The sequence below is a fragment of the Protopterus annectens genome, chromosome 11.part0, assembly GCF_019279795.1.
Source record: "Protopterus annectens isolate FY-2018-M chromosome 11.part0, PAN1.0, whole genome shotgun sequence".
Taxonomy (NCBI): Eukaryota; Metazoa; Chordata; order Ceratodontiformes; family Protopteridae; genus Protopterus; species Protopterus annectens.
The window spans coordinates 316,232,858-316,257,271 of record NC_056745.1 but is presented as its reverse complement, the minus strand read 5'-3'; the positions used below and the strand labels follow the sequence as shown (position 1 = coordinate 316,257,271).

At 37.1% G+C, this 24,414-nt stretch overlaps 1 protein-coding gene across 1 annotated transcript in view; it reads right to left on the bottom strand.

Annotated features, from left to right (window-relative positions):
- LOC122815364 (dynein axonemal heavy chain 3-like) overlaps positions 1–24,414 on the bottom strand; it is a 4,921,723-nt gene that overhangs the window by 3,196,987 nt on the left and 1,700,322 nt on the right. The window contains exons 28-29 of the mRNA XM_044087818.1: positions 19,468–19,605; positions 932–1,075 (exon numbers count right to left, since the gene is read on the bottom strand). Of these exons, the coding sequence (XP_043943753.1) occupies positions 932–1,075; positions 19,468–19,605 (282 nt within the window). The remainder of the gene's footprint in view (positions 1–931; positions 1,076–19,467; positions 19,606–24,414) is intronic.

Below are 24,414 nucleotides of genomic sequence, written 5' to 3'. Positions count from 1 at the left end.
TTTCAAAGAAGTGTGTTGTTCCTGTTATAATGCATATAATTAAATATTTGAAAATAACAGACACATCTGGCTACAGAAATAATCCCCGGGGAGCTGAACCTGCCACAGTGCCTTCATTCTCTGAAAGATCTCCATTTCACGCCATTTTGCATCTTGGTATAGCCAGCCTGTATGTCACTTAACACAGCAGAGTTATTCCCTTGAGATGCTTTTTCCATGTTTGATACTGTTGCACTGCATTTTAATACTGAAGTAATAGCTCTGGTATACCATTTCACTGTAACATCATAACTTTATATCTGGGCATACAGTACAAGAATGTAATTGTACAATAATAAAAATACAAATTAGATACATTTTTCTGTTGGGGGGAATGAACAGGAAAACACAGGAATTTTGATGTTCAGGAATGTTTTATTAGCTATGTTACCATCTAAAATTAAAAAAAGAAAGCAATTAGCATGATATGTGGTGGAGATGGTATTTATTATTAGAAAAACATGACTGAGATGTTTTCCTTATGAAGTAAACATTACATGAATATCAAGCTGAAGAAAAACAATTGGATTTATATCATCCAATCACATAAACAAATAAGTTCTAAATAGCATTCCAGTATTGATTGTTAAAATGTCTTTTATTTTGCTGTAACACAAGAAACTACTAAAAAAAAAAACAACTTTAAAAGACTTTTTTATAGAAAGTAAAAAGTAAACCTTCCATCCACTGTTCCATTTCTGTATTAAATACATTGTTTTGGCGAACAAGTAAAACCTTAGGAAAAACTAATCTGTATTATTTTAAAATTTTAAGCATGGAGGGAGATTTGCTATGTTTCAGCATGTTAAAGGGGAAAAAGATGCTACTACAGAAATATAGTACAGAAAATTAGTATTTTCCTTTTTATTTCAGTAAATGTATTATTTATTACCTTTGGCAGGTTGACATCAGTGATAGATCTAAGCATCAGAACTTCTTCTTCTTCCTCTGGGAACTTCACCTTAAGATTTCCAGCTGCTGTCAGCACTGATTTTACTGCTCTCATACCGTAGTCATAGTGGTGCTGAGATGAGAGCTAAACAATGAATGGCCACATAAGTCTTTGCTTCAGTTTAAGGAATAATACAGTTTTATATTCACACATACACACACATACAAGCAATCACATTAATTTGCAAGGATACATTATTATTTCAAGGCATTTCAAATAATATTTATTACTTTTACTAGATTTAAAATTCCTTGAAGGGGTTTGACAAGTTTGACAAAAGCTTGAAAAATGTTACAATCATTACAAAATGATTCATGTATGGTAGCAATGGCCTAATTTTAGCATGTACAAATGATTTATTTATGGTTTATTTATTTGCATTCTGGGAAAGTTGGACTGAGCATAAATCATCTTTCATGGGAGGCCCAGGGACTAAAGCTTCACAACACACAATACAGTTACATAAAAAGAGTAACATATACTTTTTGTTATGATACAAAATCTATTATATATGTATATATATATATATATATATATATATATATATATATATATATATATATATATATATATATATATATATAAATGGCTTACTATCAAAATTATGAGTATTAGGTTAGACGAAAACTGGAATGTCGAACAACAGTTGGATGATTCCCGTTTTTCTAACCTGCACCAGTACGAGTGTTCGGTTTTGTGAATGCCACAGTGATTTGCACACCTGTCATCTGCATTATGAATACAGATCACGGTACAGTGGGGATCAGGAAATTACCCTTTTCCCACTGTAGTGTGATCTCGGAGTTGGAATATATTATTTGCAGGGGATGAGGGGGGGGGTGCAGGGGGGCTTGCCCCCCTGCTAAAAGGGGCATGTCTGTATTGCACAGTACGTATGTACTGCTTACAAGTTCAACTTCCGGTGGTGTTGAGTAAGTTGCAGGGGAAGGCATATGTCAAATAATGTCGATTGTTCAAATTCGGCATTATATTCAACATACTGCCTGTGTGCCTGTGCTGATTTTTGGAGATATCATTTGCGCAAATTACCAGATTTTATTTCGGTGTTTGCGATTATGATAGTAAACCTATATGTGTGTGTGTTGGTGTGTGTGTGTGTGTGTGTGTGCCTGTGTGTATATATATATATATATATATATATATATATATATATATATATATATATATATATATATAGTAAAGCTAAGATTAACTGATTTAAAAAATTCATTTTCTTCTTCTTCTTCTTTTGGATTTTCCCGGTTAGGGGCCACCACAGCATTTCTTCTGTCCACTCATGATTGGCAGTGGAGTTTTACAGTGTCGAGTTGCCAGCCCGGCGCCCAACCTTCCACAGAAGGCACACACACGCACACCTAGGGCCAATTTAGAGTGTCCAATCCACCTACTGCATGCCTTTGAGATGTGGGAGGAAACCGGAGCACCCGGAGGAACCCACGTGACCACAGGGAGGACATGCAGACTCAGCACAGAAGGCACCTCAGCCGAGAATAGAACCGGAGAACCTCTTGCTGTGAGGTGGATAATTCATCATTTAAACTAATTATAAACAACTGTTTTTCAACATAGGTGCATAGCAAGCTAATGACCACTAGGGCCCTTATAAGCCCAGCTGTGCAAGCCAAATATGACATACAAATTTAATTTTTATGGGGGATGATTTACTGACTGCCTCTGTTCATCAGAGATATATGTGACAGACCATGGTTGAATTTCTGTTTAACCATCCATTATTCCAAGCTGCACTTTAGGGATAGGGGGGAATGCTGCTTCACATGGATTAGGATCCTGTTCCAGAGAACAGGAATTCTCTAAGAAACATATGTGTCTCTCCAACATGTCCTGTTTATGCTGGAGGAAAAATTTATGTATTTTAATCTAGTAGTTCTGATGCTGTTTGTTTTGCAAATGTGCAAAAGGTTCATCAAAACAGGGTCCAGAGATGCCTTGTATGCCTGGAAAAGACCACCTCCCAGAAGTTTGTATGATACTGAGTAAAGAGACAGAGCTTTGATGTGACCAATGTATGTTGTGCTTATTTCTTGTTTTGTTTTTGTAAGGAACCTTTGAGGACATTCCAGTTGCTGCATGTGCCTGGTCAAGTACATACCAAAGGGGGCATTACAGTCTATGATGGGTCTGATGATGACCGAGTACAGTGGTATGATGACCTCTGGACATTGATGCAATGACCTTGGTTATAATTTGAGCAACATAGAAGAACTGTCTTACTACCTTGGACACACGTTGGCCACAGTCTTGTTTACCATCTACATGAATTTCCAGATCCTTGACTAGTGAATCAACACTTTGTGGTGTTTTATTGATGATATAGTTACTCAGGGTCACTGACTTCCCAAAAGGTATTACAATACATATCTTGGTACTGATATTTAAGCCATGGATCCGGCACCAAACATTTGTCTGTATTAGACTATCCTGAAGGTTGTTCTTATGTTGGAGATGGGATTCAATGACTGCTCCCATTTGTGAACTTGGTTATCCATATGCCTTTGACATTGGCTTTGACATCTAAGAAGTATATGCCAAAGGGGGGTGGATCTAGCATAGAGCCCTGGAGAGACTCCACTGGTGATCAGCCTCTTTGTGGAGGTGGCCTCATCGATTCTATCCTACTGGGTCCTATCAGTGAACCAGCTAGCTATCCAGTGTGTTTTAAAGGTGTTTATACCTGGTTCTATAAGTTTGTTGACAATGCCCGAGTGGGGTATTGTATCAAACGCTTTAGCCAGATCTAGGCAGGCAATATGTACCATTTTCCCCTCATCCATTGTCTTAGTGACTTTTTCAAAGAAGTCCACCAGATTCATTAAGCATGACCTTACTTTGACAAAGCCAAATTGGAAACAATATAGTGTCAAGAGGTCTTCAATGTCCTTTTTGATAATTTCCATGATACTTTTTTTCCATGGCTTTGCAATAAGACTAGTCAGACTAATGGGTCTATAGTTTCCAGGATCTGTTGAAGGACCTCCCTTATGAAGGAAGATGACAGTTGCCATTCTCCATTCATAAGGCACAAAGCCTGTTTTAAGACTATAGTTAAATAATGACTCCAGGTGTCCTGATAAGTCATATTTTAGATGGTCCAGGAGGCATCCTGGGATGTTATCAGGGACCATTTAGGTTGTGTTCTTGGCTTTAGTAAATGTAGACAGTACATACTCCTCAGTTATAGTTGAAGGGGTTATGTGTGAGGGCATTTTTTGGGGATGCTTGGGGGTGAGAGGGGGATAAGGTTAGAAATGAATTGGTCCATGAACAGAATCACTACATTGCCAGGCTCAGTGAATGTGGCACCATTGCCCACCAGTTCAGCAAATTGCTGTGTGTTGCCCTTGAGGTTTCTGACATAGTTGAAAAATGTCTTATGGTTATCTTTCACCTGGGAGGCTATCTTAACCTGAAAGATGGTTTGCCTTGACCTCATTTGCCATCTTAGTTGCCTATTTAGTTTGATGAAAGAGTTTTTATCTTTATGAGGATTACCCTTCCTAATTTTTGTCATAATTTTTTTGCTTTTGCTGTATGTCCTGTTTAATTTCGGATGTCACCAGGGCAGTTTGTTTTTGGCTCTAGTCCTGGGCTTAATTCTAGTAGGTACTGCAGCCTATATACAGCCATTGATATGTTTTTCAGATTTTTTGAGAGCATAGGCTGCTGTGTTCTTGGGGTTTGGAGGGGCACTAAATTTTAACAAACCATCACTTCATAATAGGTAATTTACCTTGAAATAGTTACTATCTGTTACTGTTTTTAATGAGATTATGGAGTTGATTTTAATTTTGAAGGAGGCAGCTTTCTGGTCGAACCTTACCAGGGAGGATGAGACATTGGGGGGATCCAGTATTCCCCTTATTGGTTAGCACAAAGTCCATTATGTTGGAGCCTCTAGTGGGAGCATTCACTATTTGGCCACGTGTGTTTGCATTTTCATAGTCCATGAATCTTTGTGCCTGTAGTTTTGAGGCCATGTACGATTGCTAGTCTATAGATGTGTAATTAAAGTTTCCCATGAATAGGGTGTTGGGTTGGATGGTAAGTGTCTCTAGTAAGTCTAACTCTGCATTGTGAGCTTCTTGGGACATGGCAAATGACTCATAGTTAGCTAGGATACAGTACAGGAATTTGTCAATGGTGATCTGCACGTGGAGGAACTCCAGCATGTCAGCATGTCTGACCACCCTAGAGGTATGCTTGTTATTGATGTATATTGAGATACCGCTACCTTTAACCTTTGTGCAGCTACTGGTTTAAAAGTGTGGAAGGCAGTGAAACCTTGCACTAACAGGATATCTCTGCCATTTTAAACCATGTCTTGGTAACTGCACAGCTATCTATATTCCTAAGTGTGAGGAGGGGTTGGTGGGAGTATAGTTTTTTATTTAGGCACCTGGCATTAAGCAGTTACACCTTGATGGTCAGTTGAGTTGATTTTGCTTTTTGGTAGGTTTGTCAACTTGGCATAGCCTAAAGAGGCAGTATGGGGTGTAGATAAAGTTATAGCCAGTATCTGAAAGCCTAAACAGGAAAGGTACATACAATCCTTGGCAAAGTAACATGTCTGTTAACTATGTCCTCTCAAGCTGACAAATGTTGAATCCCCTTAGAATGACACCAGAAAGACAGCCAGTTCTTGAAATCACTAATTTTTTGCTCATATTGCGGCATCATCCTCTGTGATGGTAATATGCTGCTCAATGTTAGGCTCATACCAGCCTGAGACACATAGTCTGAAAGCTCCACAATGTGTCTCTTCATATAGTCCAAGGAGGTACATCTCAGGTGATTTAAACTTACACGGACTATGATTGAATCTTACTGGTACCTGTGTTGTAATGACCCGAGTGCATGTATGATTTGGCAGATCCTGGCTATGGATAAGCAACTAACAGTTATTTTCTCCTTGTTCAGCCTGGATAGAGGGGCATCACTATATCTTACAATGGAGTCCCCATGATGAGAATCCTGGGAAGTGTGCTTGGCTGCCTTATCAGTTTAGTGTTTGGGACTCCACTGAGAGTGACAATATTTGTGGTGTTAGGTGGTGTTTTTTCCTGAGTGCCTTTGGCCTTACTAAGGCATAGCTTTGATAACAGATGGTCTAGGTGGTCTTTGTTCTTTAGTAAGGTTGCTTTTATGTGCCTCAGCATATGTTAATCTATGTGTGTGTTGTATGCAGTATGAGGTGAGTGCTGTGTGGATGGATTCAACAATCTGATGTATGCTTGTAAGCAAGACTTTAGCCTCCAGTGTCACTATGTAAGTACACCTCTCACATACTGTCTCTGCTTCTTTAAGGAGTAAGTGGTCATTGGTAAACATGAGACAGCTGCTACATTGTCTCAAGATGTCCATACCCACCAAGCTGACTACAGAGAAGTTAGGAAATTGCATAACCATACTGTCCAGTCCTTTGATTGGTGAGCTAAAAGGGGGTGGTATATTGGGGTTAGAAGACTATTAAGGGTGTTTTGTTATTGTAGACTAATAAGGGAGATTTATTGGAGCAGATTATCCTAATAGTACTAAACTCTACAAACTTTAACGTTTACACAATACTGAATTCTACTAAATCTGTAGGTATTGTCACTCGATGCACAGCTAGCTGTTCTAAGCATGTCGGCGCACAAGGCATTTGCTCTATATTGCTGCTTTATTGAAAACACTTTTATGGACTATTCTACTGGGAAAATGTGCATTCTAGGTGTTTGCTCCTGTAAAGGGCTCTGCTAACCCGTGCAAATGTGCAAAACTTAAAGTAGCACAGAAATAAACAGAAAGCTAACTAATTAGCCCTCTACACAATAAAATGACTACACTATGAGTCATTTTGTGCATTTCCCAACTGACACAGACCAGACAAATACCTCCTGCCACAGATGAAAAAAAAGTCCTTACAATGTAAGTGCACAGTAGAAGAGACTGACAAATGCAAAGCTACCACAGACCAATTAAATGGCTAGTCGGAAATCCCTTGGTGAAGGCAATTTCAAGACAGTCATACAGCTGTAACAGTGAGAGGAAGGGCAATGCTTTTATGAAATATAAAATGAAATGCTAATTGTGGAAGAAAAAGTATAGAATAATGTAGAAACACAATTTTCCCACAACAGAATAAATAATACAGCTAGTTAATTCAAACCAACACCGAGGAGTATAAAATAAAGAATGATACATCTTAGGAGCATTGGATACAGTTAGTTGAGGCAAAATGGAAACATTGCATGTGGTTATGATGGCAGTTGAAGGATGGGATGAAAAGAAATTAGAGTGATATGTAATAATGCATTTGTTTAGAATTTCAGCATTTTTGGTCAACGGTGGGTTTTAGGTCAAGTGAAAGAGAGTTGTCGTAAATGATGGCTACACTGCTTACTTTTTTTCTTGGTCCTATATAGTCTACACAGAAATAATCCTGGAGGAAATATCTCCTCAACTTTGATTTCTTTTTTGAGTCATGTTTCTGTAGCTACAATTATATGAAAGTCTGGTATTTTGTTTCAAATACTTCTAAGGTGAAGACCTTATGAATTTGTTGGTTGGCAGATATTAATACGTGTGTCCGATTCAGAACTGGTTGGGATATTTTGTTTTGTGTATAATAGACCAGGATTTGGATGAAGATCCCCGTATTTTTTAGAGGCACAAGGAAGTAAAGGTTGGTTGGGAAAATTGTATTTAGTGTCTATTTTTGACTTTTTAGGCATGGAGTTAGCCTGTGGTTGTAACTTATGAATCAATGGCTATAGTCTGGGGTGAACAGGCTTTGAGATATTTAGAGATGAGGATGGGGGTGTTACGGTGTTATGCAGTTGCGACTGAGTGCCTACAGTTGGTAGACAGTTACTGTTAAGTTGAAGGTAGTAAGAGGTTAAACTGGCGAATTTTAAAATGAGCAAAATAAGGAAATGTGTCAGGATCATAGCTGAATGAGGTCAAATTTTAGTCTGGGTTGAAAGATGGAACTAGTATGTAAGTAGGAATGGGAAATGCGATAGATCTAAGAATAGGAGGATGGTTGTAGAAGTATATTGCATTATGAGATGAGCAGGGGTGTAAGAAGGAAGAATTTTAGTGGGATTGTCATACAGAGAGTGGTTTAGAAATGAAGGCATGTTTATGATGTCAGGAACAAAGGCACAAAATAATGAATAATGGGTTAATAAGTATGTGCTAAGTGGGTGTGCCATAGAGCAGTTAGATTACAAGTAGCAAGATTTAATTAGCTATGGATTTGAATATGAGCATGATGGGAGTGGGTAGGGTGTGTAACAGATTGGGAAGAGATAATGTTGAAATAATTGGAATGTGTTAGAAGATGAGTGTGTTGGGTGTAGACAGAAAGAGTGGTATTATCATCTTATAGGATACTGATTATGTGAGGGATGGAGCTACTTTGCTTTACATTTAGTGAAGAGGGGGTGGGTAGGAATTGGGGGCGAGGTGGGGTGATGGAACAAAGTGAACCCAAGGGTAGTGTAGGTGAATTGAGTGAGGCCCACCCACTGAGGAGACTAAGGCAGTATATAACAGTCTATTGCAGAGGGAAATATCAAGAACAATTTCCAATTTCTTATCCAGTTAACTTTACAACAGTTGCTATGATGCTTTTTTCATTTACATTAAAACAAGGAAATAGAGCTACATAGAAGTAGGTTATTGGTTTTATTGCGAGCTTACCCACCAGAAATAGTGCAGGTATTTAATTGTTAAGATTGTTATTGAAGACACTACATGTACAATGAAAATAAATAGCTCTGTTTGTTCTTGTTCATTTTCGCGATATAAAAAATCAGTAGGTTCAGTGGTTTTGCACTGAGTTTGTAATAGTTTAGTTGTGTCTTATTGAAAGAGATGTGAGATTAATTCATCCAGTAAGAATGGAGGGTAGCAGGAGCTAGACAGAAAAAAATATTCTTATTTCTTTATTAAGATAATATTCTTATAGATAGACCACTACTTAGTGATTCACCGACATAGAACCTTAAACACCTTAACCACTCATGTCCTCTCTTCCAAATCTCCAAAACTAGGCTTCGCTGCACAGGCCATGGTTTCTTAGTCCTTGGTTCCAAACTGTGGAAATCTCTCCCTTCTTCTCTTAAAAATCATTCCTTACCCCATTTTCCATTAACAAATGAAAGCACCTTTCAAGACTCTGGAAAAATGCAGCTGCTCTCTCTCTGATCATATAACTTAACCTCTTCTTCTCTCTACATACTTTGCTCTGATTGTATTTTTAATTGTGATTTTTTTTCAGCATGCCAACTCTGATTTTCACTCTATATATATAGAGCATGTATATATCTAATTGTTTTACTCACTCTGTATATAATGTCATTTAGCTATTGTCCTTATTTATTTTACCGTGAAAGTCTGACTTGGAACAACGCCGATTTTCAGCAGAGACCCAGGGAGAAAGGCTCCAGATGCATGTCTTTGTAATGTGGGAGGAAACCAGAGCAAACCCACACGAAAGCATGAAGCATAAGCGGATTCCACACAGAAGGCACTCCAGCTGAGAATTGAACCAGAAAACCTCTTTCTGTGAGGTGACAATGCTACTGCTGCACCACTGCGCTGTCCGCAATATATATCCATCCATGGATGGAAATATACTGCGTTATTTCCTCAAGCAAACTATGATATTCACTTTGTGTGTGTATGTGTGTATATATATATATATATATATATATATATATATATATATATATATATATATATATATATGGGTGTACTTTAGTTGACTGAAAGCCCATCAAGCCGAACGCTATTTTGCCGAGACGAAAATAACAAAACTGAAAATGTTGAACTGCATAGTTTTTCCCAGGACAAGTAAACACTTTCCCAATGTGGGGAAATATGCCCTTTTCCCAACTGTAGTACAATCCCATAGTTGGTATATATAGTTAGGGAGGTGTGAAGGGCATAACCCCCCACCTAGGTAGGTTTCAGACAGTAAGGTGTATTTTGGTGTAGTTTTGGGCAAGTGTTTAGTTGCCCTGGGAAAAACTATGCAGTTTGGCATTTCCAGTTTCATTGTTTTCATCTCGCAAAATAACATTCAGCTTTATGGGCTTTCGGCCATCTAAAGTATATATACACACACACACACACACACACACACACATATATATATATATATATATATATATATATATATATGTATTACACTTTCTGCGGCAGGGCTAGCCACCCAGTGGTGTAAACCTTAGCTCTAGATGATTGTCACTGTTAAAGTGACACCCCGACCCCATGTGTAAAAATGAGGCTGTGGATGGATGGATGGATATTTCACTCTGTATATGATGTCATGTAACTATTGTGTTTTCCCAGGGCTGACACTGAAATGAGTCCAGTGGGATGAGTGCTCTACTTTGGTTAACAAATTCAAAATAAAAAATAAAATAAAAATAAATGAAATGAAATAAACGGAGAGAGGGTGTTAGGAAAACAAGATGATATTATAAAAAAAACAAACAAGACAATAATTTAAGTTCTAAGAAGAACAATAAGGAAAGAATAAGAGCAGCATCAGAAAAAACGTTGCAGTAAATATATAATGCAGCCCAATAATCAAACAAAACTAATGGTGACAGCCTTTATCACAGTCCCTGCTTCATTCTCTGACTACCAGATCTCTCTACAGAGAGATTAAAGCACATGCATCAGCAGGAGATTCTGCAGCACTTACCAGCAGTAATACTTAGGCTCCTGCTACATTACTGATTGCATCAGCACTTAAGCTGCATTGTTTCCAGAATTTGTCTCAAGATAATATTGAGGAAGTACCTATAAAGCTAAGAGTTATATTACAGACATGCAGAACAAATTACATCCACTACTAGCAGTTGTCCTTAGTATTTATAAACAAAGCAGTTGCCGCTCATGCATACTTTTAAAAAGGTAAAATGCTGGCTAAATACCCCTATATGCAAAAAAGGATAAAACAGTATGAATTACTATTCTGGATTTAAATAATAAGCTCTGTAAGTTCCACTTAAAGTGGTGAGACATTGAGAAAAACACCAGGATATTTCTTCAAGCTAAAACTAATGATATACAGTGTTCTTACCCATATTGCTGCAGCTAGGCTGTAAGTCATACATTTAAAATAGCTGTAGATATACCACTATATATAGGAAAATACAACCTGTTTTTGTAAGTACACATAACAATACACTATACATGTAGCGATGAAGCACTGTTTTCAGCTCGCCAGTAAACAAGTATTTGTAACGCACTAGTTTAGCTACACTGCCTCATTTTACACAGTGAAATTGTTTTTGGGTTATAAAAAAAGCCAGCTGTGCAGCACTCCAAATTATCAGAATGTACTGTACCCTATCACAGACCACCTACATATGTGTACACTAGGAGCAGCTGCAATAATCGTGAGTTACATTATAGTCTAACATCTCCTCGACTTTAATGCAAAATACTTTTTACACAATTTGTTAACAAACCAGATATCACAGATAGCCTTACAATATTAACTGCTATCTGAGTTTATCAACTAAAATAAGGCACACCTAGACATGGCGATTCAAGGGACAAAGTTAAAGAAAGTTTAAAAAGGGAGGCCTAGGATGGTACCAGAGTATAACAATTTACAACAAACTTGGGAAAGATTCAACAAAATGTGCAGACTAAAGCAAATCTCCACCAATTAAAAATACTATAAAAAAACTTTAATGCAAATACAATAAAAAAAGAAAATATGCGTTGGACTTCAGAACAATGCAGTTTCCTCCCAACATAGTTTAAATAATAGACATTACTTAGTGTTGAAGCATTTTTAATGACATAGTACATTAAATATATATTAATGAATGCACTGTAAAACCTGTGTTAGACACAAACTTAATTTCTTTGATGTAGATCGTGGTGTCTAAGTAATTTACAAATTACTTACAGTACATCTGTTTGGATGAAAGCGCTTAATGTGTATTTATTTTATTTATTTGCATTAAAGATTTTTATAGTATTTTTACATTGGTGGAGTTTTACTTCAGTCTGAACATTTTGCTGAATCTTTTCCAAGCTCATGGAATGTGTTGATACTTTGGAACCTTCCTTGGCCTCCTGGCCTCCCATGCTGCACTTATTGTTGATTACTTGTGTTCTTCTATACATGCGAATCTGCCTCTTGTTTTGTACTGGTTCAAAGTTTAAAATGGCAAAATGGAGCCTAAAACAATATCTGTACAGGAGCATAGAAGGTCTGTCCCTAATTCTGTCTACAACCACCCTTTGAGGAGACCTAGTTGTTATCAAAAGCTATCTGTGGAGGGGGATATCAAGAAAGTGTTCAAATTTCATACTTGGTTAACTTTACTACAGTTACTGTGATGCCTTGTTCATTTATATTAAAAGAAAAATGAATATATGTTAAGGAAAAATATGGTAGATACCTGTTAAGGACTAGCCGAGGGGAGAATACAGAAAGAAACAGGTTCACATAGAAGCAAGGCATCTATTCTACCAAAGAGCTCAACCATCAGCAACAGTGCAAGTATTTAAGTGTTTAAGTCTGTTACCATGAAGGAGGAACATATACAATGAGAATAAATGGATCTCAGTATGTTCTTGCTTGTGGCAGTGACATGAAAAGTACTTAGTGGGTTCAGAGGTTTTGCTCTGACTTTGTCAGAGCTCACTTGTGTCTTACTGAAGGAGAGCCTAATTCAGCATGCAGGGCTGGAATGTAGCATGTAGATGAAAACAAGTGGATCTCAGTCTGTTATTGTCAGTGGATGTAAAATCAAAAAAGTCCATGGGTTCTTTGATTTTCTGATCACTTTGTGAGATCTTATTTGTATCTTATTGAAATAAAATAAAAACTTTAAGGTCCAATGTATGGCATTTGAAATTACTCAACGCATATATATTAAGGATCTTTCCCCATGTGGTCTTATGGTCCAACTACAGCCTATGGTTAAGTTAATGGATGACACCTTAATTAAGGACTGGCATCAAGTACAACAAGCAGTATCCATGGGTTTGGTTAGAACCCTTATAACTTTCTATGAAAGGAGTGTTGTAAAGATATCTGCAGCAGTTTTTCAACACTGTGAAGTATTTACAAATTTTGAGTCGCACAATACTTATAAAAGTCAACTTGAATCTTTGACTGTTGAGCTTACTACATTAGAACAGGAACTTAAGGCTCATAAAAATTGATATATTCCAAAGGGATGCAAGAGATTATGCTAGCCTTACATAAAAATACCAATGATGGGGTTTGTAAAGGGGATAAGAGAAAGAGAAGAAATTATATTCTTAGGAAGTCTAATAATGCTTCTGAAACATTGGGTGATGATTCCTCGTCAGCTGTTGAAACTGATATTGAATCAGCTACAGCCTCACCAGTAGCCATAAAGAAAAACACCACTATCCCTTTCGACATAGGTGGAGAACTGGTAGAAAGCATTCCATCAATAGGTGCATTGGTAAGCATGATGGTCCTGACTCAAAATGTAACATAAATGTGCACAATATTTCTACCACTGTTTTATCATCCACTGAGATTGAATTACTTAGTAAGGCTTAAATTTTGTAGTGACTTTTGCTGTTACTGAAGAGACTTTGGTTAAGGATGTTGTCGCTTGTTGTCATAAGCTTAATTTTAGATTATTTTTTGAGGGAAAACCGTTATCTCTTTCTCATGAGTTTAAATTTAGGAATTCTAATTTTGAGCCTCCCATAAATAAACATGTAGCTACTTTTCAACAAAGTGTTCTAAAAGAATTACATTTTAATTTTCATTATGGCATTAGTTCACATAGAAATCTCTCTTCTCTTTATAGACAAGCTTTAAATAATCTTAAAGCCAACCATACTGTTGTTATCCATGATGCAGATAAAGGTGGAGCAGTCATTGTTTGGGATTGGGCTCAATATGCACACAAACAACTGCTTGATAACTGATTTTATCAAAAAATGATAATTCATCCCACACCAAAATATAAACATGAAATTGATGCATTTTTGAAGTTAGCTTTAGAAGAGGGCATCATTTCTAAAAATACAGCATACCATCTTACTGTCCAGGACCCCAACTAACAATATTTCTATATGTTACCAAAAATACTTAAGGATTTGAATAATCATCCTTGTCGGCCCATTGGATTGGGTCATGGGTCATTAACTAAACCATTGACATCTTTACTGACTCAATACTTATGACCACTATTAATTGGTAACCGTTCACATATTCAGGATACTACTCAATTCCTGAATATAATACAAGCTTCACAGTTGGAAATAGGGTGGTACATGTGTACACTTTATGTTATATCCTTGTGTAACAATAGGAGGTACTGCCAGAACAGCTAGCTGGAATTTTGTAAATAATTATAATGCATTTGTGAATATCAGACTAATTTATACAAGATGCTGGTATTACAAATATATTACAACTGTATGTAATATAAGATGCTTGTGTTGCAAATGTATTAGAACTGTATGTCATGTGTATATCACACTGCTTTGTACAGACGTTTGTGTTGAAAAGGTATTTGTAAAGTGCTTGTGCTTAAAATGTAACAACAGTGCACCTTACTGGAAGAGAACATAAATGTACATGCACTATTGTCACTGTTTAACTGTATCTGTTTTAACAGAGGAAACTGGAGGGTTAACCTCAGTCCAGGAAACTTTAGAAAAATATCTAAAATTAGATTACTTGATAGGCTAGGCCATAAAGATGCTTCAATGCAGTCAGAGACACAAAGTCTGTACTAAGAAGCCTTCTGTATTGTCTTTGGGGTGAACTAATTGCTACTCTGAAAGCATGAAGGAATGCAATTGTTTTATGACTTCCAGCATCTGCCAAAGATCTGAGCAAAAGCCCTTGTATGAGTATTTTTACAGGTAGATGCTAAATACTGCCAGCTTCAGCAATAGAGGTTTTTCCTGGGAACTAGAAGTCAGATGGCCAGAAATGTTGTCATTCTACAGGCTATCCCAGCAGTAATATTTTAGATACTATTTTGAGAAGGTTCTCAGTGAGACAGAGCATTCTGCATTCTGTCTTGGACTGGACAACAAGAAGCACCATTCACCACATCTGCCTTGCTCTAAGTAAGTTATTAGGGTATAGTAACTCTCTTAGATACAGTCAAGAATATAGCAAAGCTTAGTTTAGATTTTGTTTTTCTTTATTTGTGTGAGCCTGTACTGCAATGTTATTTTAAATATTTCCTGTGGTTTTTGAACTCTGATGTTACTTTGAATATATACTTCGTATTTTCCCGTTATTTTATAATTTATTATTAAATATATTTAAACCATTCATTGTAGCTGATCTGTGTAGAGATATTTGTGCAGGACTTCTTGGCTTGGTCTCTCAGCTGAGATCTCAACTCTATAGCTGTGCCAGTGGGGAGTCTTATTGGGGGATCTGGAGAAGAGGGAGAAACCAGCTCCGGTCTGACTGTGGTCTCTGTGTGCTCTTAAGGGAAATTGCACTTGATGTGGAAAGCTGCATCTGGAAATACTGTACTGTATGTATATCTGCTATCCTCCCAGTGAACACCCCTCACAGGTGCTAGTGGTGAGGATTGAGGTTGCTTGATTGCTGGTCTAGTGGAGAGTCATCACACCTTGTATACCAACATTCTACATTGGGTGGGATTGATGGCCTTAGAATATTGGTTGAATTGCATTCAGTTGTATAGTCCTGGCTTTAACACTTATTTGTTGTGGCTTACTGAACATGTACTCACCAAAATGTTTTTATTTCAAGGGTGAATGTTTTCTGCAGCTTAAGGGTACAGCTATGAGGGCATCCTTTGCCCCTATTTATGCTGCTTGGTTTATGGGTTTTCCTGAAGAACAGGTATTGTGTGATATTAATGATATTATCTTTTTTGAAGCAATAGATACTTGACACAGATATTTGGATGATTACTGGATACTTTGGAAAATGGATTTGGAATATTTGCAGGAGTTTATGCAGTACCTTAATCAAAATAAATGGGGTATACAACTATGAAATTCGATTTTTGGATCTTTTAGTTTCTAAAAATAATGATGGTAGTGTCGCCACTACATTTTTTAGGAAAGATACTAGGTTTAACACTCTTTTAGATGTTTTGAGTTGCCATCCAGGACATATCATCAGTAATATACCAAAATCACAATTTTTGGGGTCTGCATTATTTGCTCATCTAAAGAAACATTGATACAACAAGAATCAGATTTTGTAACAGAGGTTATAAATCCGATGATATTCATATTGTTTACAATTCAGTTAAACATATTGACAGAAAAGATTTATTAAAATATGTCACCACCAGGGTTCAGGATGATAAGTTACACTTAATAACTACCTTTGGAAACAATACTTCATTTTTAAGGTGTTGATCAATAAATATTGTGACATAAATATTGTGACATTTTATTGTCAGACAATAATTTGTCTAAAATAATTCCCTCACTTTATCTTTTTTCCTATAAACATGGTAAAACCATTGGCAATCATCTCAACTACTATAAGAAAGTTTTTAGATCAGAATATGGGGCACAGCAGTTAATGGATGGCACACTATTGGTGGGTTGTCAATCTTGTGGGTACTGTACTGCATGTAATAAAGTCATGAGAATGAAACAATTCACTTCTTGCAGCACTGCTTGAGTATTTGATATTAGGTGTTTTTTGCATGCAGTTCAGAATGGTTAGTTTATTGGGATGTCTGTAATTGTTCTCCCTTCTTTGTCAGCCACACATCTAGGCAATTTAAGACCTGCATCTTTGAACACCTTAGTGATATTAGGAATTCTAGAGCTTCTAATGCCCTATATAAACATCCTACTGCCACCTTGACCCATCTATATACTTCATACTGACAACAAAAAAAGTTAAGAAAATATATACTGTTTTAGTATTGTGTGGAAAACGTAAAGTGAATGGTGGATCAAATTCCTTTGAGAAGGATTCCCCTAGCCTAACATCTTGAGGCTGTTAAACTAAAAAAAAAAGAAGATAAAATGAAAAGGTACCTAAGGTAATCCCTTGGTATAATTTATCCTTATGAGTAATTATGACAGGACACCTGCATACACTAATTGTTCCACTCCATGCACACCTAAATGAAATTTACAGGATCACCAGTTTACCTAATGACATTTCCTTAGGATACAGGTGAAAACTGAAGTAAATGGAGAAAAAGGACATACAAACAGGACGGACCTGTCCAATCCACACACTGAAAGCACTCTAGCCAAGACCCAAGAGTGACTCATCTGTTACCACACTTTCTTCTGGTGTTGGAAGATCAGATGGTTGTGGGTTCAATTTCTGCACCAGGTGCATGGATTCATTTTTCCAGTGCTGACACTGTACTGCAGTATAAGGGGAGCGCTACATCCTGAGGGTGCCATTCATCGGATGAGATATTAAAATGAGGTCCCATCTTCCTGGGATGGTGGTAGTGAAGGTGGATGTAAACGATCCCACAGTACTTCTTGAAATAAAGAGCATCCCTGGTGCCTTAACCAAATCTCCCCTAGTCAATATGAATACCACATTGGGTCTCCCCAAAAATGTGTCCAGTGGCGTAGTAGGACCAACCTCATCAACAAGGTATAAATAAAGTAAATAACCTAGATAATCTGTAGCTGTGAATCAACTCTAACTGCTGTATTATCATGTCACAAAACCACAAAACAAGTACAGGCCTCAAGGAAGGACAAGACATGTATGTATCTTACTGTGTTGTCTTTGTAGAAATGTATCAGTGCAACAAGACAGCAGACATAGTGCTCCACTTATCCGATGCTGGAAAGCAAGTTCTACATACACTGGGCTTGTATACAGCACCACTGTATGCACAGAGATATAGACAGAAAATCTTTTGAAGCTCTAATCTTTGAATGGAAAAGTCTGTGACTGGTAATCTTTGACATTTGGGAAGTTTGGTTCTTCTGATGCAAAATAGCTGTGCTTCAGAAGTGGTAGGCAGTAGGACTATTCCAGAACTGGGCAAGATTACCTAAGAAGTAAAAATAGCAAAAGAAGTTCTCACAGTGAAACATTTAACTCTTTCCTCATGACTGTTGTCTACAAGGTGTTAACGGATTTACCACTGAAATCAGCACACATGAACATTTCTACCTAGTAGAAATGTAACTGTGCAACTATACTTGGGGATAAATAAAATTTTATACAGTCTGACACCTTGCAGACTTAGTTTGCATAATTCCACCTATGGTTATTTCTTTCTACAGTACCGTTATATAGCTAACAGTGCTATGTATTATAACATGCATTCTTCAAGAAAATAGTTTTTCTTTCCTTTCTGCTCACAGAAAGTTCACTTGAAGCAGATTGCTGAACTGTTACTTTTTGTGATAAAATATTGTGTGTATGTTTTCACAATGTCAGCAGTTACTTGCAATACCACACTGCTATTCAGAAAAGTACATAAAAATCTCAAAGGACAATAATAAAGAGAATCCATATGTTTTCTCTGTCAATTTTTTTCTGGAAACTTGGAAATATATGCTGAATTTATACTAGCTGCAGTCTTTTAAATTCCATTTAAATTATAGGAGAAGGCAGTGGCTTTGTGTGCATGTGTATCATACCCATGGAAGCTAGGAGACCCTTAAACTTGTCATTATCTTCAATGGGACAGACAGTGTAAACATGCAAGTACCCCCCCCCCTCCCCCAGGGCCTAAAGCATTGTATCAATTAATAAAACATAATGTAAAAATATACATTTTTCTTTGCTTATACTTATTCTTTAAAATACATTCCAACTACAAAGTCTGCATTCATATCACATGCCAATTTGAAATTAGCAGCAGGAAGTGGAGAATGTGCACCTTCTAAGCAACCTCCTCAAACACATCTTTCTGTCATCACAGCATGGTGCTGGTTCTGTCTGAGCAAGATATCCAATTGCAATTCTTCCTGTTGTTTGTCACCCCTGCTTTCTCTTCTGCCTGTAGCATTCTAATCAAGGAAGCCACACAGATTTCTCTTTAGTGCTGATGAAAAGCCTTTCAAATTGCTCTACAACATTTGAGGCTCTGAAAGATAGCAAGAGACTTTTTAGGAAACTGCTTATGAAGCCTCTGTTCACAGTGGGCAGCATTTGACTGAAAGCTAACAGCCATGTGGAACTGACATCCCATGCAACAGTGAGCAGATTAATTGACCATTGGAGACTTGGGTGCAGCAGGTCTGCTGCAGGGTAAAGTGGACATATTAAGCATTTAACTGAGTAATGAGACTATGAACATGTATCAGATGAACTCATTAGAAATGTGTCAGATAACCACTGTGCATTTCAATTAGAAACTTATAAAACCCGCTATATTTTTAGATTATCAAAATATCTGCATCTAGGCAAATGAACTTGCATGGTTATCTTACTTTTGTAATTTTCTTGCATAAATGAGACTTATTAGAATCCTTACTTGTTCTGAGCACAGTCTGTATGTGGCCACTATTTTGGCAGCTAAGTTCCGGGCCTCAACAAATCCCATTGAATACAGAGAAATTTCAGCAATCAGTGCATAATCTGGAACCATCATGGCGACTGTACGGAACAGTACCTAAAGGATTTGTAACAAACGAGCAGGTAAGTGTAAAAGGTAATCATCAGCTGCTGTCAGAAATTCAGTACTATCTCACTGGCCTTTACATATAAACAGAAAAAAGGTGGACAATGTCTTTTCCTGCAATACATCTGAAAAAACAACTATTTTGACTCTATTTTAAGCTCAATCACTTTTAAGAACATAATTATTGAACTACTTGTGGACTTTTTCCTGCAATTTTAGTTTATCACATGTATTTATAGCAGTAGCTAATATCTACTGATCTTACCTACTGCGTTATATGAATCACCTGTACTCATATGAAATCCATCCATGTAAGTGATTAATGAGAAACTATGCTTGAGCTGTGGTAGCAAATGGAGTAGAAATACTAATCACGGCCCCCTGAGTAGCATTGCATCTTACTGTAACCATGTACAAAGTGTCATATACATCTTTAACTCTATCATTTAGTTTTCACACAGTAAAATATATATCAGTCTAGGAGGTCATTCACAATGCTAATTGATGCCGAAGAAACATTTCCCTTTCCTGTGTTAAACAGTGCAGTCCCCTGAACATGTCTCCATCTTCCACTACTAAGTATACTGCCATTTTCTCATGGGTTTAGATAAGCGAGCTTTACTACAGTGCTTACTTGTTCCGAGCACAGCCTGCAGGTCATCAGTATTCTGGCATCTAAGTTTGAGTGATTTAGTTTTTATCTATTGTGCCTTTTCAGGGGTGACCAAGGAACCCTGTCTGGTTAAGTGCCTTGCTAAGTAAGTGACACAGTAGGAAAATGGAGGATGTAGGAATTAAACCCTGCACTCTTGACTAGAGGAAGCAACTCATTAACAGCACGGAGTCTTAATTTGCTGCACTACATTCTATATGTTATACAGCTGCCAAGCTAATTTTGCCCTTCTTACAGTCTTTTACACACTCAAAGTCCTTCACCACCTATGCCAGACCCTTTAACATTGTATCTAAGAACGGAGAAATAAACGATTATGCAACTGCCTTTTGGGCTCAGCAGTCTATACATAGGTAATTTTGATTTACCAGTCTCCCCATGAAACAGCAGTCACATGAAATTTACAGTCTTTTCTGAGAAGATACCTGTTGATTTGGGCTCCCTTTGCTGATCTCAACAGTGACATCTATCCTCTTCCCATTAACCTTGCAGCTGGTGTACTTGATCGTAACAAGCTTTTTCACTTTATTTTATTGTTGCAGAGAGAGTCTGCTTCTTGATGAGAGGTTAGACTGATTACTTAGATTTCTGACATTCTTGATTCCTTTATCATTCAGTGATACATGCATACGAATAATTAATAAATATTTATTTTTATTTGACTGAATACAGACAAAGCAGTTGTTATGTCAGCAAATGGGTGAATCAAAAGAAGATGAAAAGAGAGCTAGAAAGGAAAATGGAGGAACAGTTTAACAGCTTAACATATCTGGGAGGGGTGGTTGAGTGGAAATGAGGTCTGCATGAGGAGGTTCAAGCTAGAATCAGATGGGATATAACCAAATGGCACAAAATATCAGAGGTAGTGCATGACAGAATAATGCCAAAGAAACTTAAAAGTAAGATGTATAAAACAATGGTGTGACCAGTACTACTGTATGTAGAGAAACCTGGGCAGAAAAGACAGAGCAGCTAAGGAAGCTAGAGGTGATGGAAATGAAGAGCCTGAAATGGGTGGTAGTATGCACACTGTGGGACAGACAAATGAGGAAACCAGAACAGAAATCAAAGTAGCACCAATATCAGATAAGACAAAGAGAACTGATTATTGTTCTCTGAGCACATGTGTAGGAAAGTAGGAGAGCTTTTGGTGCAAAAGGTTTGGTAGAGATAGGAAGAAGGCAAGAGAAAATAAGAGTATCCAGCAAAGAGAGGGATAGATTGCATGAAAAAGACCTGCAACAGTCAAACATAATGACTCTTGAAGGTAGGGGAGTGGCACCGAATCAAGAGAGATACCCCAAGCACATGTAGAGAATAGAAAAAAGGGATTGGTGGTGATGATGATTTATTTTTATTTATTTTCTTAATAAATGAGTAAATAAACTCAACTCCAAAGGCAATTCTAACTACATAATATGTACTGTTTTACATATCAACAGACATTTACTAAGCTAAAGACACACGGTATTTATTGCACAGAAAGTCTCCTTATGTTGCTAACATATCATCTCATCTGCATAAAGTCTGAATGTATGTTTTTTGCAAACTCCTTAATGTACAGTTTTGTTGTTTGTGTCTAAAGTCCTGATCCAGTAGCAGTATTGACATGGTAAACAACAGTAAAGACAGTCAGAAAAACTGTCTAGTCTGTTAGCGGTCTATATATTTTATGATTTGCGAAGTTTAAATGAAATTTGCTATGTCTCCCAATATTGCTTGCTGCCTTTGGTTTACAAACGAGTGATATAATTATATTTTACCAGTTATTCTCACGGAAGGCACTCTTGCATTCTGCTGAGTTTTTCAAAGGTGCTAGGGAAAGTACAAATCCATCAATTAATATATAATTTTATGGTTGGTTTTATGAGTAGCTGCACCCTCTTGGCTTCATCATCCACCTGTGCCTATTAGCAAAAACTATACGTTCCTTAATTCATTTGAGTGTTGACTATAGTTGAGCTGCTACTATTGCATTGACAAATTATGCAAGAGTTCTAGCCTCAAAGGCTCCCTCTTTTTCAATAGTAACACTGTTAGAATCGCTAGCTCACATCATTACTCCCCACAACAATTATCTGAATAGTATGACTACTTTCTTTATGTTTCTATTGAGCCTGAAGATCAATTTATCTTCTTCATGTGGTATTCTCACTTTGATATTTATTAGTTACTGGTACTACCATCTAATTACATAGCAGACATGTTGATTATTTATTATTTTCCATATTAAAACGTTCTCCCACTGTATCCTCTATTGCACTGTCATACTCTCCTGTGCAGCATTATTCATTTTATCTGAATACTTCCTAACTGTTGACTTATTTCAGATGCCATAATTACTTCTCTTGGTTTATTTTAATCTTAGATCTTTTCTAACTAGACCTTAGCTTGACATATCTTTTCTTTGCTTGCCAAATCCCTTGCTGCTGTGGGCAGTCCCCAATGACTCCCCATTCCCAACTGCATCATTTGGTATTGTACCTTTACATTATACAGTTTTGATAAGCTCTGCTTTAGTTCACTTTAAACTGGTTTCTCCGGAAATTGGTGGTTATGAAAATAGCTGCAGTTCTCTTAATTCTTGCTCCATTTGTCTTTTAAATACTCTGATCTTGTTTCTTCACCCATATTGCATTTTCCATTTTATTTGGATGTTCATTCTATTGCACTTTGCAATCACCTCACCTACCATTTTGTCTCAGGCCTCTTCTGTACAAGTCTAATGAAATTATGTCATCATTTCTAGGTCATGCACCACATGTGAAATCATTTTTACATACTTTCTTGGTCCTTTGTCTCCAGATCACCCTATATTGCTTGCAGGCTATGATCTAAAAGTGTATAGATTTATATTTACAAGTCTTCAGTCAAACCATATACAACTGGGTGTCACTACTGTAACTCAGACAATGCTACTGCATGGAATAGAAAAAAAAACACATTGCCAATACCCTTGCAAACAAATTTAATGACAGATTTATCCCTAAGACTTCTATTCAAAGGCTTGAAATATTTAAATTCCTAACCCACAATTATCTCTAAAGATCATTTAATAAAAGTGCTAAGCAAGACAAGGGGCCTGACAATATACCTGTGCTCATAATTAATGGTGTTAAACATGTCCTTGCAGACATACTCCTCAAGCTGTTTATACTAAGTTTAACTACTAGTTTTGTCCCTGATGACTGCCACTCTGTAAGGAGACCTTACACCTTCCTGGGTAATTACTTATGCATCAGTCTTATAAGCCTCATCTGCAAAGTCAGGAGCATATTATTACTGACCTCAGAAACTGTTATATCAAGAATCTTGTTTATACTTGGCTCCCAACAATTTGGCTTTGTGAGGAGTGGATCATCTCTATTTAATCTGGCAAACATCTTCACAAAGGTTACAGAGGGCAATAGATGGTGGCCATGCAGTACACAATGTGTATCTTGGTGAAGCCAATGCCTTTGACACCATTCCCTAGACTGGCATCATAAATAAGCAGAATGCTTTAAAATGGACCCATATATGGTAAGATAGACAGAGCACACCTAATGAAAATTGCAGGTACCTCATCAGAAAGTATGAAAGTAACCAGTGGTGTCTCTCATGACTAGGTGCTGCTCACCTTTCTGGCATTTTCATCTCAAATCAAGCAGAGATCCAAGACCTCAAAGTTTACAGACAACTTCAAACTGTGGGGTGTTCTTGTCATCCTATGACACTAAAACCCTAAAGAATGAATTCTCACTCTAAGTAAATCCATGGTGTACTAAAATGGGCTCAAACTAAGTGCTAACATGTTTAGTATCATCACTTTTGACAGACAAGCCCTATCCTCATCATGTTGTATAGATTGCATACCACTATAAAATGAAAATGTAGTTAGAGACAGAGACCTAGGTAATTGTGTTGATACAGCCATCTTGTTTGACCATCACGTGACAACATTTGTAAGGAAATCCTTTTATTAAGCCCAGCTAATTGCCAAAGGAATATCATCAAGGTCTAAAGATGTGATCACTCCTTTATAATTAGCATTGATCAAGCCAGTTATTAAGTACAACAATCCATTTGAAATGTATGTCACTAAACATGTCAACATTTGCAAAGACTATAAAGCTTTCTAACCAAAA